This window comes from Apaloderma vittatum, unplaced genomic scaffold (genome assembly GCF_000703405.1).
Source record: "Apaloderma vittatum isolate BGI_N311 unplaced genomic scaffold, ASM70340v1 scaffold4375, whole genome shotgun sequence".
Lineage (NCBI taxonomy): Eukaryota > Metazoa > Chordata > Aves > Trogoniformes > Trogonidae > Apaloderma > Apaloderma vittatum.
Window position 1 is genome coordinate 1 of NW_009716370.1, and position 15,099 is coordinate 15,099.

The window sequence follows — 15,099 nt, forward strand, 5'->3', positions numbered from 1 at the left end:
AGCGCCATGGGCAGGAGGAGGCAGAGCCGTCGCCCCCAATCTCGGACTAGACGGAGCAGCCAAACTTGGGGAGCAGAGGAGAGGATGAGCAGAAGAACTGACTAAATGCATGGGTAGCAAGAAAGCCCGATTTTTGGTACTATGCAAACGTGAATATTAACTTTTTTTTTTCTTCCCCCCTCCTCCTGTTTTGCATGTTGAAACGGGCTGTTTCAACCCAAGAGGTTACATATGAGGAGGAGAAATTCAGGCTAAATAATTGTAAATTATTTCGTGCATCGGGAAGATCTAGACAGATTTAAAGTTGTGATTTCGGGAAAGAAAGGCGAAGCCTGGAGAAGAGAAATAATACACTGTTCTAGGTTTGAACAGGTTCAGCCTGGAAACAGTCACCTTTCTGCAGCTCCTCTTTTCTATGGGATTTAAACTCCAGGATCGCAGTTCAGCACCTTGAAAATGGTGGTGTTCGTCCACACAAAGCTTAAATCTTTCATGAAACTTTTCAAGAGAAAGAGTAAGTAGCTGTGCGTGCTCGTTGCCCTTTCGGGAGGCAGCAAGGAAGTGCAGTTCCCTGCAGCTTGGCACCTGCTTTCCTGAAGTATCTAAGATTTGTCTCGCTCTCTTCATTGCGTGTTTTGTAATGTGCAGCGGTCATTTTATGGTATGCTTTAGGACCTCTGCTTGGGGCTACTGTTGCTTTTGAAAGTCACAAACTGGAAAACAGGAGATTAAAGCTAAACATGAGAAGAAACTTCTTCACTGTGAGGGTGACAGAGCACTGGCACAGGCTGCCCAGAGAGGTTGTGGAGTCTCCTTCTCTGGAGACATTCAAAACCCACCTGGACACCTGTGCGATCTACTGTAGGTGATCCTGCTCTGGTCGGGGGGCTGGACTAGATGATCTTTTGAGGTCCCTTCCAACCCCTGACATTCTGTGATTGAAGTCCTTTGTTGCGGTGGTTTTGCAAAACTTCTTGGTGTGCCAGGCGCTACCTGTGACAAGGCTGAGTGTGCCGGTGTCGCCAGCAGCCATCCCTTAGGTGTCCTCCTGTGCTCTGGGGCATCAACCCAGCCCTGCCTGCCCGGCATCTGCCTCTGCCCCTCAGTGTGTGTGCAGCTATGGGCTTGTATCTCTGAGACATCTACATAAGAGTTTGTTCTGAGATTTGTGTTGGGTTTTATATTTGTTTTTTTCTACAAAAAGAGATGTTCTAGTTTCAGAAGGGCTTTGTAAAATCGCGATTTTAATTTAATTTATGGAGATAGGCAAATTACATCAGAGAGAGTAGTTGGCACATGTGCCGCAGCACTTCCCGCGAGTAGTTTTGATGACTGTTGCTCTGATGAGCATTAAGCCTTAATTGTGGTGTGGTGGGACTGCAGCCACATAGTAGGTTTGGCGGCTGGTGTTTTCCCCCTCCTCCTCTTCCTCTCCCAGCCTTACTCCCCTTCCCACCCACCTGCTCAGCCGGAGGATGGCGGGGTGTCCTTTTGGGGCAGGTCATATGCTACGTCTACCACTTTTTCTGTAGTATCAGGATGATTGATGGTGTAACCAAGTAGGTGGTGACTTGTCAGTTTATTGTGATTTAGATTTGACCTCTGGTTAGCAAGGACGGGAAGATCAGGCACAAACTGACCGTATATCTGCCTTCTTGCAGCCAGTATATCTGCGAGAGGGGAGGGGTTGCAGAACCAAGCCACCGCAGAGAGGAAGAGACCAATTGAAAGGCTTGAAAAACCTTTATTGAGGGCTGACACTAATTAAAAAAAAAAGCAAGGAAGGGTGCTTAAGAACCTCCACCTCGAATCCTTCTAGGACAAAACAGGCATTAAGCGTTAGACTGTAGATAGGTTTTGAAGAGAAAGGCGTAGCTTACTTTCTTTAATGAGTACCAATTATTTCCATCTGAAATTATCCCTGGCAGATGCACAGTGGTGTTAAGGAAAGAGTCATTTTTCAGATGACAGGAGGGCTGTTGCTTTCATTTCACTTCTCGGTTGACACACCTCCTCTGCTACCACAGAGGCATCGGACAAACTTCACAAAGTGATGCCACGGGCAGAGAAGAAAGCAAGGGGAAGATGGGGAGCTGGCAGCAGGGCAGGTGCTTGGGAAGCAGCACAGCTGTGGTGGCTGTTGCTGCTTTGGAGAGCTAAAAGCAAGGATGTGCAGCATGCTGGCTGAAGGCCAAAGGGTGCCTGGGGGATCGTAAAATATGACCCCCAACTGCCATTTTCCTCTTATTACAGGGTGGAGGGATAAGGCCATTCAGCTGTAGAAGTTTCTGTTGATGATAAATAAACTTTAAACAAGAGGTAATGGCTGTCTCTCAGGAAACATAAATGATAAACAAATCTCAGCAATATGCACTTTGGCTCATTCATCACTAGACTGTCTGTAGAGAACTTTGAACTTGGGTGAGGTCTGTGTTTTATTTTTGCATGCGCACTGGCTGAGAAGAAGTGGCCAGAACAATCCTTCCTCAGTGCTGTTGTTACTCTGAGCATTATTTGCCCAGGGAGCTGCTGTTGTCCAAATCTGCTTTCCACTCACAGCAGTGGAAGGTAGCTAAGTTGTTGGCTTTGCTGAAATCTTTGTTCCTGGTCTGAGCGAGTGGGAGGTCAGAGAAGGTTATTTCCCGATACGAGTGAACCTGTTGTAGTCTCTCATGGCAACTGTATTCCCAGGGTCACCTTTGAGGAAGAGGATCGGTGGGTGCATGGCCAGGTGGGATCTGGGGGTGGGGCGACTGATCTCCTTTGTGAAGACTTGGGAGCTGGAGGTGGGGGAAACAGAATTGCAAGTTCAGAATAAATACAACACAAGTATAAATATGGGAAGAAGGAAAGGTGTTTCCTATATAACATAAATTTAGACTGGAGATAAGAAGAGGGGTTGTAACTGTCATGGAAGTGAGGTTCTAGAGAGCATTTTAATGGGACTACAGTGGCGAACAATATTTTTATTTTAAGGTGGTGCGCTACAAACTTAGGTGTGCGTTTCTTGATACAACTGTCACCAATAGAGTTTGATTTTCTTATTATTGTGTCTCTCTGCAGCTGTTTCCAACCTAGATGAAGAGAGCAGATGGACTGTGCACTACACTGCTCCATGGCACCAACAGGAAAATGTTTTCCTGCCCTCCTCAAGACCTCCGTGTGTGGAGGACCTGCACCGACAAGCCAAACTGAACCTCAAGTCAGTACTGAGAGGTAAGATGCTGCTGCTGGCACAAATGTGTCCTAAAGGGATGGTAGATTTTGCCAGTCCTTGAAAAAGTATCCAGGTTGCGCGTTATGGGAGAAGTTTGCTTGTTTTTCTGCTTGAAGCGCATCAGTGCATGGGATTTACCCACTCGAATGTAGGGATAAGGCAAAAATGCTTTTGCTCTCAGGAGACAAGTGTGTTATCTGGAAGAGCACTCTGGAATAAAAAAGGAAAAAACCTTTTTTGGGCATTTCCATGTAGTCTTTGGAATGTTTCCAGAATGGTACCTTCAATTTCAGTAAGTCCCAAGTTGCTCAATTAATACTTTAGTGTAGGAACCGCATCGGAGGTGTTTCACTTGATTTCTTTTGTTGTTGCACAGTGTCGTTTCCAGGGATGTGGCCGGTTCTGAGAGCTTGGAACAGATGCTGAAGGCAGAGAAAGGATGTGGGGAACTGGGCACTCAAAGGACTCTTTTGCCAGTGAAAGTGCTTTTTCGCAGAAGGCTGCAGCGTATTTTTAAGAACCAGTTCCTACCTTTAGCACCTCTAGAGGGAGGGAGTGTACCCATATGGTCTGGCATGAGGGACGCTGTGTTGTGCTGGTGCAGCTCTGAGGACAGAGGCAGGCAGCTCTCGGGGAGGACTGCGGAACATTCGTCCCTGGGCCAGAAGTAAAAGTTTAAAATTACAGCTTAATGCGTTCTGGAAATAGTTGACCTAGATTTGTCTTTATATTGGGTGTTTAACAAAGGGGGTTACCCTGCAGAGAGCCAACTCATTTCAAGTCCCTTTTTGTTTCAGTAGGAACTGCAGGTGCTCGATAACTTGCAGAGTTAACCTGATTGAAAAGAACAGTCTTTTTTGTTTGTTTAGCATGACATTTCTGCTTTTTAAACATGCAAAAAACTTTATTTTGTATGTCTGAACAGTGAAGTATTTGACTGACATATTTTATTTCTCTTACAGTTTCTCTAGTTAATTGATTTTACCATCTCTTACTAGATGCCTTTTGTTATAATTTAATAAGAGAGTCCTGACAGCCAGTGTTATTAGCTCAGGCATGGCTCAGCAGATAGCCTGTGTGTCCTCTATACTTATTACTGGATTAATACATTTGTGCAGCCCTTTAACCTTGAAATGTTTACCGTTCACTTGCAGGCACGCTTACCAGTTCTTGACAAAGAAAAATAATATTTGTCTGCTTTAGATAAAAAAGGATACTACTTGTGGGTAGCTTTTTGTATAACTACTCATTCTTCTATTTTTTTCTGCTCTCTGTTTGGGACTATTATAAAAGAAAACTGCACAGGATAAAATGAAACTCTGATTTTCAGAAATTTATCTACTGCAACTTCATTTTTGATTTAAATAAATTTTATCTAATGTACTAGTGTAAAAGTAAGTAATATGTGCTACTCCTCTCAGCTTACACATCTGAAGGTCTGCTGGGATTTTGGTCTGCTGAGGTTTTTTTATCTAGAGCTGCTGCTCTTCGTTAAAAAAAAAACTGTTCAGTTCTACTACAATTTTGCCAGCCAAAAACAACCGAAAAACCCCCCAAAACCCTAAACTGGCTTGTGCACATGATATAGGACTCCTTGGTAATGAAGTGAATTTCAGTTTCCTGTTTTCAGGGTAATAACTGAGAGAAAAGAGAAACTGTGATACCTTCACCAGACCTCAGGCTGTTGACATAGGTGACAAAATACTGCCATTTATTTATTTATTTATCTATCTATCTAGCTAGCTAGCTATTTATTTATTTATTTAGCTCTTTCTCTGGGCCAGATCGGATAACTGTGCTGTGGCCTGTAGCTGTCCTGAGTAGCTACAGCATGAATTTAACACCATTTCCAGTAATTTCATTCTTGCCTGTAGAGACCCTGAGTTAGTAACAGAGATGCTGAGGGAAGTTCTGTCAGGTTTATACTCTACTGCTGCTTCAGCTAGCACCGGGAAACCAGGGAGCTTCTGATCACATTTGGAATATTGGGTTAAAAGTTCCAGAGCTGAGCTTCATTCAGTGTAAAAGTGCTGCTGAAATTGTGACATGATTGTGACAACTGCTTCTCCGCTTGCTGCTTTAGAAAAGACAAGAGTTTTCCAAAGCTGCTTAGTGGGTAGGAAGCATATACAGAGCTATGTGATTATAGCACAGACAACCTTGAAGAAAAGTGGTTTTGTGAGAAGCACCACAGGACTGTAATGGGAGCTTTAATTCTGCATTTCTTGGCTTCATGATGAAGCTTGCATTTTGACATCTTTTCGGTGTTTCATGTTCCTTAGTAGAGGTGTAGCATGGGGCAGTAGAGCGATTGTATGTGACCCGACGTGCTGCACTGAGTGGTGGGCAACGCGCGACGTTGGATGGCAGCGTGTGCTGTGCTCCATGCAGGAGATGGTGGGATGAATCTGACTGTTCTTCAGAAAATGTTTGCACAAACTGGAAACGAGTAGATGAAGTAGTGGATGTGCACGACAGTGGAGAAATACTGAAGTCTGATAATCACTGAAACTTTCTCGCAGGAAAGATGCTGAAGTGCTGAAATAATTTTTTGTAGCTATTAAATCATTGGAGGTTTTTAAAAATAGGTAACAGAAACACTACTTGGAAATTGTTTTTATATATTTAATCTTACCTTTATAGGAGGTTGGGAAGGAAGAGAGAACCTTTGGTGGTCCCCTCAAACTTAATAGTGTGATAGCTATAGTTCAGACTGTTAAAACAAGCCTGTTGTTACTGGTACATAGCAACTTGATTGCAGACTATGAATTTGTTACTGCATTCATGGCTCCCCTGTGGAGTGAGAGAAACAGAAAAGTAAGTATAAAGCTGAGGTAACAAATAGTAATCCATGCAGAGCACAGCAGTCTTTTAAACTACCTGCAAAGACATTGAACATAAAAAATATTCGAAAATAATTCAGGCAAGGTATTGCTTTCTATCAGGGTGTTTCCACCCAACTAACCAGATGAAAACCTGACTAGCTCTTAAGACAATGCAAGGTCAAACCTATTTATTCTGGTACAAGTTGAACAGCAAATTTTTCACAGCATGGGTCTAGCTAAAAGAGTCTGGTAAAATATATAGGATCATGTCTGTTGTCTAGAACAAGCTGTTAAGGACTACTGAGGGAACAGAAATGCCATTATTGCTGCTTATTCTTAAATTGGTTTGAGGATAGATATATGTTGGTTAGGGATAGATATATTAAAATATATGCTATCTAACCTGTCTTGAGAGGAATCAGTTACTCTGCTGGGTGATCTCTGCATGCTGTGCGTAAATGCAGAGCAGTTTTATGGTTGGAGAAGATATATTTTCATTAATTTTGCATGAGGTGTGTTATTTTCCTTTGTGTATTATTAATTGAAATGTCCTTTGCCTATCATGCCATGGAAGTGGATGCAGTAGGTGATAGTAAATGTTGCATGGAGAGATTTTTTAGATTTTTATACCTATGAACTAGCTTCTTACCCTTCTGAAATCAAGGGGAAATGCTGTATTTTTCCATTATGAAGCTACTTTCAAGTATATATGGTGAGATCCTGGATTCATAGAATGGTTTGTGTTGGAAGGGACCTTAAAGATCGTCTAGTTCCAACCCCTGTGCCATGGGTCAAGACACCTTTCACTAGCCCAGGTTGCTCAAAGCCCCATCCAGCCTGGCCTTGAACACTTGCAGGGATGAGGTATCCACAGCTTTTCTGGGCAATCTGATCCAGTGTCTCACCACACTCCCAGGAAAGAATTTCTTCCTTACATCTGATCTAAAACTGCTGTCTTTCAATTTGAAACTGTTACCCATTGTCCTATCTCTACAGTCCCTGATAAAGAGTCTCTCCCCTTCTTTCCTGTAGCCACCTTTAAGTACTGGAAGGGCACTCTTAAGGTCTCATGGGAGCCTTCTCCAGGCTGAAAAGCCCCAACTCTCTCAGCCAGTCTTCAGAGGGGAGACACTCTAGCCCCTGATCATCTTCGTGGCCCTTCTCTGGAGCCACTTCATCAGGTCCATGTCCTTCTTATGTTGGGGGCTCCAGAGCAGGATGCAGTACTCCAGGTGAGGTTTTGCCAGAGCAAAGTAGAGGAGCTGATTCCTCATTTGACTTGCTGGCCACTCTTGGTGCAGCTGAGGATATGGTTGGCTTTTGGGGCTGCCAGTGCATGTTGCTGTGGATGCATCTTGTGAACCAGCTCCCCCAAGTCCTTGTCTGCAGGGCTGCTCTCAATCCACTTGTCTCCCAGTCTGCATTTGGGCTTGAGATTGCTCTGACCCAAGTTCAGGACCTTGCACTTGGCCTTGTGGAACTTCACGAGGTTTGCATGGGCCTCTCTCAGCCCTGTCCAGGTGCCTCTGGATGGCATCTCTTCCATCCATTGTGTTGACAGCACCACCCAGCTGGCTGTTGTCAGCAAACTTGCTGAGGGTGCACTGCTTGATCCTGTGGTCCGTGACACTGACAAAGATGTGAAAGAGCACTGGTCCTAATACCAACAAATTCAAATTTGTTGATTACTGAGGTAAAGCTGTTTATCCTCCTTTAGGTATGCAGGTGTTCAGGTGCCACCTGAAGTTTTCAAAAGCAGTGTTGACCAGTTATCTGAATTAGCAAGTGAAGGACCTAAAAAGAAAGCCTAGAGTAATCTGGAATGCACTGACCTTGGATAATCTCTGAAATTATGATGAAGCAAAAAAAAAATTTCCTGTTATGTACCTGGACTCTTTGCTTCTGCATTTTTTGAACTATCCTGTATTGGATATAAGTCCTACATGGATATAAAACCATTGCAGTGATGGGAGCCAGAGCTGGATTTCCACGAGTCAGTTCTCTTCCAGGTCCTGCAATTAGCCATGTAGAGCACTTTTGATTTAAAAAAAAATAAAAAAGTCGTGGAGCACAAGCTCCACTGTTTTGTGTTGTCACTTGTCCATGGGTTGAGAGTCAACAGGAATAAAGGGATGGGACAAAATAACTGTGCCAAGGTTAAAGGGCAAACAGCCAGACTGAAGTGATACCAGGCTACCAGGAGACAGGCAGGTCCTGAGGGCTCCTGAGGATGCTCTCCCCGTGCAGTTGAAGTTGCAGGTGAGGAGCAGTGTCGTGTCACACACTGCTGGTTACTTCCCAGGCTGGCTGTTCCTTCCAGCAGATAACAAGGTGTCAGAAACCTACTGAGGAAGGTGTAGCAGTAAATTGTGGGAACGGTCCGTATGCTGATTTTGTATTCCTTTTCAGACTATAGCTGCAGAGACTTCCCACACAATTGCTTGTACTTTGTGCTTTCCCCCCTGCCCAGGGTTAACTGTGTTGATTCAAGCTATGCACATAATATAGGGCTCGTTGTTCCAGTGTCTGTGATGATTCATTTATTATCTCATCTTCAGAAGAGCTAGATTTGCTGACTGTAGCTTCTGTTTAGCTTTGTTGGCCAAATTCAAGGAATGTATTTAAGCAGCAGTGATTGAAACACTTGATTTGTTTTCCAGAAGACATCTGGTTAGCATTGTCAAATAAAACCGGATTTAAGTAGTTACTCATAAAGCCTCTATTATGTCTTCCTGCAAGACCCTCCAGACACAGGTATGTGTTCAGCCTTTGTTTTCTCAGTGCATCTGCTAGATCACTGTTCAGATGAGCAATATTAGGGTCAGCCCTACTAGTCGATAATCCTGCTGAGAAGATTATGGACTTAAAATAATCTTATGTTTCATTAAAGAGCTGCAAAATAGGGGGGAACCACTTCATGTTAACAATAGGTCTGGTTCAGGTTCAGAGAGACGTCAGGATGTGAGCTCCCTACCAACTGGAAACCTTAATGAAGTAAAAGACCATTAAAGGCTAGGGGTGGACCATATGTTCCAGAAAGGCCTTGGAGCTGTAAAGCCAAAAAATAGAAATCAACTTATTTCTCATTATTTTAGTCTCAGTAATAAAGTTAGTACCAGAGGTTTTTCTGCTCATGTATCCTGCACTTTTTACTGTTCCTGAATTAATTAATGGGTTTTGGCCAAGTTCCATACTCCACCTGCCCTTTCTAATAAGGAATTTTAAAAAGAGAATATTCAAAGGAAACGAAGCAGAGTTTGACTGGGAGTCTATACCGCATGTGTTTGAAAGCTGCTCTTGTGCTCAAAAATTGAGCTACTTGGAAGCATTTATTTTCCCTTTTTTGGGGTTTAGTTACATAGTGCAGTGCTGAGTATAAAACAGACAGGGTGGTTATGTGTAGCTTGATTGCGTGATGTACATAAGTGGAAAGCAGTTCTAGTGAAAGGGTTAAAAAGAAAATTTGTTTCAGAATAATACTAATGATACTATTTGTTTTCTTAAACCAGATTAATGTGTTTTCTTGAAGTTTTGTGATTCAAGTCAGAATCAGTAGGAGGATTTAGTTGCAAGATTATGGAACCTCATCCCGTTTCAAATCTGTGCCTTTAGTGGAGAGAAGAAATTTAACTGTTACTGTCTGTGGTGTGGTTGTTTCAGTGGTAGGTAAAGGTGACACAAGGAATATCAGACTTTCAGCTGTTTCCCTTTTTGCTTTTCTTCTTACTTCCTCCCTTAAATTGGGGTGTTAAACATGCTTGTTTGCAGCATTTTGGGTGGCTTTAAGTTTAACATTAAATGTTCCAGGAAAAAAAACCCCGAACAATAAAAACTCCCTTCATAATTTTATATCAGCTATGTTCATTTATATAAGAGAAAATAAATAACCATAAAAATGCTAGAGAAAAAGCATGGAAAATTATTTTAATGCTAGCATCCAACATGCAAAAGGAAGAAAATAAACTGTTAAATTTAAGACAACTTGTCATCACTAAATGTAGTCGTATAGCACACTTGCAGAAATTTAAATTAACTCAAGACAAACGGCGATAATTATTTTGAGCACTCCCTAGTGACAGCTTGTTAACAAATATAATTTGTAATGACTGTTGCATTTTGGTGCCATTAGAAAGGTTTTCTTTGTGGCTAAATCATGCAGATTACCTGGGGAGTTAAGGGTGGGATTAAATGTATTTGTTTTTTAAAAGCTATCAAGAAAAGATAGAAACGTTTACATTGACTCAGTCCCGCTGAACTTATTTTCACATTGCAGAACTTTTTTTTAGTTGGATCCTCCTTAAAGACTTGCATTTGATTGGGACGCTTGAAAATAAATCTATCTGCACGCTCCTTGCTTCACTTCAGTGTTGCACTTTTATGCCCCATCCTTGCACTACAAGCGTGTGTACAGCTCAGTCCTGTGAGCCCTGAAGAGGCTTCGAGAAGCTGGACTGGAAGGGTGGGCTCCCCAGCCGAGCCAGGCATCCTCTTAGCACATCAGGGCGACCTTCCCAACAAGCACTTTGGAGGGAATAGGCATAATATAAATACATTTGGTCGCTTTCAGTAGGAGTTCTTTGAAGTATCCATTCAACTGACTTCTCCATCACAGAGTCCCACAGCCCTCTGTAAAGGTGGTTATCTTCATCCTGTGGAGCCCAAGCTATCTTTTGTTTCTGGCAAAGTTCAGGCAGCGTCTGTCATTAAAAGCTACCTTTATGGCTGGGATTGGCTGCTTATTCAAGAGAGGGAAAAGTCTTTAAAAAGTCTCATAGACCTTTGTTATTACATGTCAGATGAGAACACCCTGCAGTCAAAAGTCAAGTTTTTCCAGTGGGTTAAAAACTTGCCACTCCACACGGCACTTGCTTGTGGAAGAAGTGTGTTGGGTTACTGATGTTCAGTGCCTCCAGGCTTGTGTTACTCTTTTCTATATGTACTGGCAAAAATAAAGATCTAGAAATAAAGATATAAAATTGCATTTTGGGGGAAGAGAGAGGAATAGGAGGGAAGGTAGCTGCATTAGAATAGGCTGATATTGGCCAAAGCTTCCAGATGAGGCTGTTGAGCAGAAGTGGGGTTTTTTTCAGCTGGGCTGCCACAGTGCTACATCTGTTGAAATTCCTGACCCATTAAATTGTGAGTCTGTACAAAACTGTGCACTGGATATATCACAGCTGAAGTTCATGAACTTGCTTTGCAGTCAGCATCGGTTACAGTTCAGTTGTTACACAAGTGCATTGTTGCTGTGACTTTACAACATATTTTAAAGCTTTGATATAGAAGCACTCGCTGTGATAGTCAAGTTTTGCAGATGATATGGGGATTTATACATTTAAGGGAAATGGGATTTGATCCAAGCTGAATGAATTTCTGGGAGGAATATAGAGTGGTAGAGGCAAGCTGTCTGCCTCGTATTTAGATCCAGGGATAAAAATAGATGCTGTGTTGGAATTAAATTGAGCTGCTTTTTTTTAAGTCATATTTAGCATGAAGTATTTGTCAAAACCAAGATTGTCTTTGTACAGCTCTGCTTTTATGTAGCCTGTTTCATCTGCACACAGAGAGCTGTGCATTCTTATCCCCAGTTTAAAATGAGAGACCCATGAAGAGGTATAGAGCAAAAGGCAGTAATTTTACTTCGCTTTACAGTCCAAAGAGACCTTTGAACTAGGGCGTCTGTTTCAATTACAGTCCCAGGCATGATCATTCTCTACAAGCTTTTTATCTTGAGAAGTTACCTCCTTGAAATTCCCTGGTTAACTGCATGGTCCAGAGTTACCATGTCTTAATATGGCGCTACAAGCAGGCTCAGAGGCAGCTGTGCCCTTGAAGAGGTCCTGGTTTGGTAGGTGTGCTCAGAGCATGTCTTGGTAAGCACCAACGCGATCGGTCAAAACCAGACCATAACTCTGACTATTACATTTCAGGTGGAACCTTTTTTTGCCTGATGTTTAGAGCACACTGTTGGGAAGTTGGAGATTAAGCTTATGCTCACCTCATCCATCAAGAATTTAAATTTTTATCTACATGAAAAATACTTTAACTTGCAGCTCTTTATTTTAAGCCACTGTTGGATGAAAAGCATGTCATCCTCAGAAGTAAAGGTGTTGAAATCCCTGTCATGTTCTCCTGCCCCTCATGAGAAGGGATGCCTGCAACATTGGACACAGTGTAGCTGGAAAGCTACCTGGTGGAGAGAGATCTGGGGATGCTGGCTGACAGCCGGCTGAACGTGAGCCAGCAGTGTGCTCAAGTTGCCAAGAAGGCCACTGGCATCCTGGCCTGTATCAGAAATAGTGTGGTCAGCAGGAGTAGGAAAGTAGTTGTCTGTCTATACTGGGCACTGGTGAGGCCACGGCTTGAGTACTGTGTTCGGTTTTGGACACCACAGTACGAGAAAGGCATTGACATGCTGGAGTGGTTCCAGAGAAGGGCAGCGAAGCTGGTCAAGGGTCTTATGAGGAGCAGCTGAGGGAGCTGAGATTGTTTAGTCTGGAGAGGAGGCGGCTGAGGGGAGACCTTGTTGGTCTCTACAAATGCCTGAAAGGAGGCTGTAGCAGGGCGGACATTGGTCTCTTCTCCCGAGTAACTTGCAATAGAGCAACAGGAAATGGGCTCAAGTTGCGCCAGGTGAGGTTTGCATTGGATATTAGGGAAAAATTCTTTATTGCAAGAGAGGTGAAGCCTTGGCACAGACTGTTCAGGGAAATGGTGGAGTCACCATCCCTGGAGACGTTCAAAACACATGTAGACATGACACCTCAGGACATGGCTTAGTGGTCATAGTAGTATTGAGTTGACAGTTGGACTAGATCACCTTTTCCAACCTTAATAATTCTATGATTTCCGAGTTGACTTTATCTTGAGATGCCTCACTATGTGCTGCAGGCAGAGTGTAGATACTTGCCTGGACTCTGAATCTAGGAGACGCATACATGAGATTTAGATTGCCATGTCTGTCTGTAAATGTAAGTTCTTCTTTGCATTTAAAAGTGATTTGCTCAGAGGCAACAATGCTGGGTCAGGAATCCAGGTCTTCTAACACCCACGCCTGTCTCTAACAAGCCCACAAGGTCTTTGTTGTCTCAGCTCAACAAGAAAAACAAATTCAAAATATGTATGAAGTAAATTTAAATGATACGCAGTTATTTATCAGCTTTGAAGCAGAAGGTTCTTTTAAAACAAAAAGCAGTGGTATAGAACATATTTTGATTATTAGAGTGCAACCTGACCTATCAAATAATTGGTCATTCAAAAAAGTTTGCTTTTACAAGATAAATGTATATTGTACTACCATCTGTCTGGTTTTAGGTGAAATTTTGAAAAGCTACTTGTAGTAGCTTGTAGTTGCAATGGCTTGTAGTAGGTTGTAGTTGTGACTTAGAGAGTAACATAGTTTGTGGGTATTTACAGAAGAAAGAGTTGACTACAATGTTTGAAAACTTAAAAAAGATTTCTGACCTCAGGGAGTAGAAAAGTTTTCCAGTGATATGTGAAGTGAATGGATAAATGTGTTTTAATGTACTAGTCAGCAGATTTATTTCTGTAGTTGACAGTTTAGCTGACTCTTGCAGTTAATAGCCTCTCTGTAGTACAAAAAAAAAAAAATCCCTCTCTACAAAATACGAGTTACAACATGGACTTCTCTGCCAAGAAGTCACCCTGACTTTAGCTGAGATAACTTTTTTTTAAGCATGCAGATGCAGCTGTTGCTTGTCCCTTCTTGCTGACAAGGAGACAACAGGAGATGGTGCAAAGGCAAGGGAAGCGTCTGCTGGTCTCTCTCCCTTTCCTCCCTCTGCACCAGGGAGGTTTCTGTCTCAGCAGCTCTGGCTCCTCCTGGGAAGCTGCTTCTGCTCCACCTGACATTTCTCTTTGAGTTTTAGTGATTGATCTCGAGTTCCAGGTGCTGTTCTTGAATGTGAGGCAAATTCAGATGTTTCTGGGACATGTATATTTCTGTTGTCCACTGCTTGGCTCCTCCAGTCGGGATGGCTGGTTATGCCAAGCCGGGCAGAGCTGTTTAGATATCTGAATAACTTTGATGCCAAGTTTCTAAATTTGTACTTGTGAATATTGTGGTAGTTTAATTCTTTAACTAGTGTCTTTACTAGTTGGTAACAAGTACTTAGAAACACAGAAAAGTGGATTTCTTGATACTAAACTCTAATACAAGCTTGCGAGGGCGTGCCGGAGGATGTACATGTGCATGTAGACAGCTACAGAGCTTAAGGCCTGATCCTGCAACTGTCATGTGAGCAGTGTTTGCTTATACGAATAATCTCATTAGGGCTAATTTAGTGAGTGATGGCTGCATGTTCAGGCCTGAGGCATGGAGGACTGGTCGGGATGGTGGCAGAAAGCTGTGGCTCTGCATTGCTGCTGAGGCTGCACCTTGGGGAAACTATAGATCTGTCAGTCTGTCCTCAATACCACAGGAGGTCATGCAGCAGATCATCTGGAGTGCCATGACACACCATATAGAGGACAGCCAGGGGATCAGGGCCAGTCAGCATGGATTTATGAAAGGCAGATCCTGCCTGACAAACCTGATCTCCTGTGACAAGATGACCCAACTGTTGGACAAGGGAAAGGCTGTGGATATTGTCTACCTAAATTTTCAAAAAGCCTTTGACACCTTTCCCCACAGAATTCTCTTAGGAAAACTGGCTGCTCATGGCTTGGATGAGCATATGATCTACTGGATAATGCACTGGCTGGATGGACGGGCCCAGAGAGTGGTGGTCAATGGAGTTAAATCCAACTGGCGGCTGGTCACGAGTGGTGTTCCTCAGGGCTCAGTGTTGAGACCACTTCTTTTAATATCTTTATTGTTGATCTTGATAAGGACATAGAGTGTGTCATCAGTTAGTTTGCAGTTGACACCAAGTTAGGCGGGATTGTTGATCTGCACGAGGATAGGGAGGTCCTACAGAGAGACTTGGGTAGATTGGGTCGATGAACCAATGTTACTGGTATGCGCTTCAACAAGGCCAAGTGCCAGGTCTTGCACTTGAGCCACAACAACCCCATGCAACGCTACAGGCTTGGGGA

The 15,099-nt window shown here is 43.0% G+C and overlaps 1 protein-coding gene across 1 annotated transcript in view; it reads left to right on the forward strand.

Moving 5' to 3' along the window:
- The first annotated feature begins 456 nt into the window (after window positions 1-456).
- The window catches only part of NHSL1 (NHS-like 1), a 52,472-nt gene continuing 37,829 nt past the window's right edge, over window positions 457-15,099 (forward strand). The window contains exons 1-2 of the mRNA XM_009869497.1: window positions 457-514; window positions 3,064-3,216. Of these exons, the coding sequence (XP_009867799.1) occupies window positions 457-514; window positions 3,064-3,216 (211 nt within the window). The remainder of the gene's footprint in view (window positions 515-3,063; window positions 3,217-15,099) is intronic.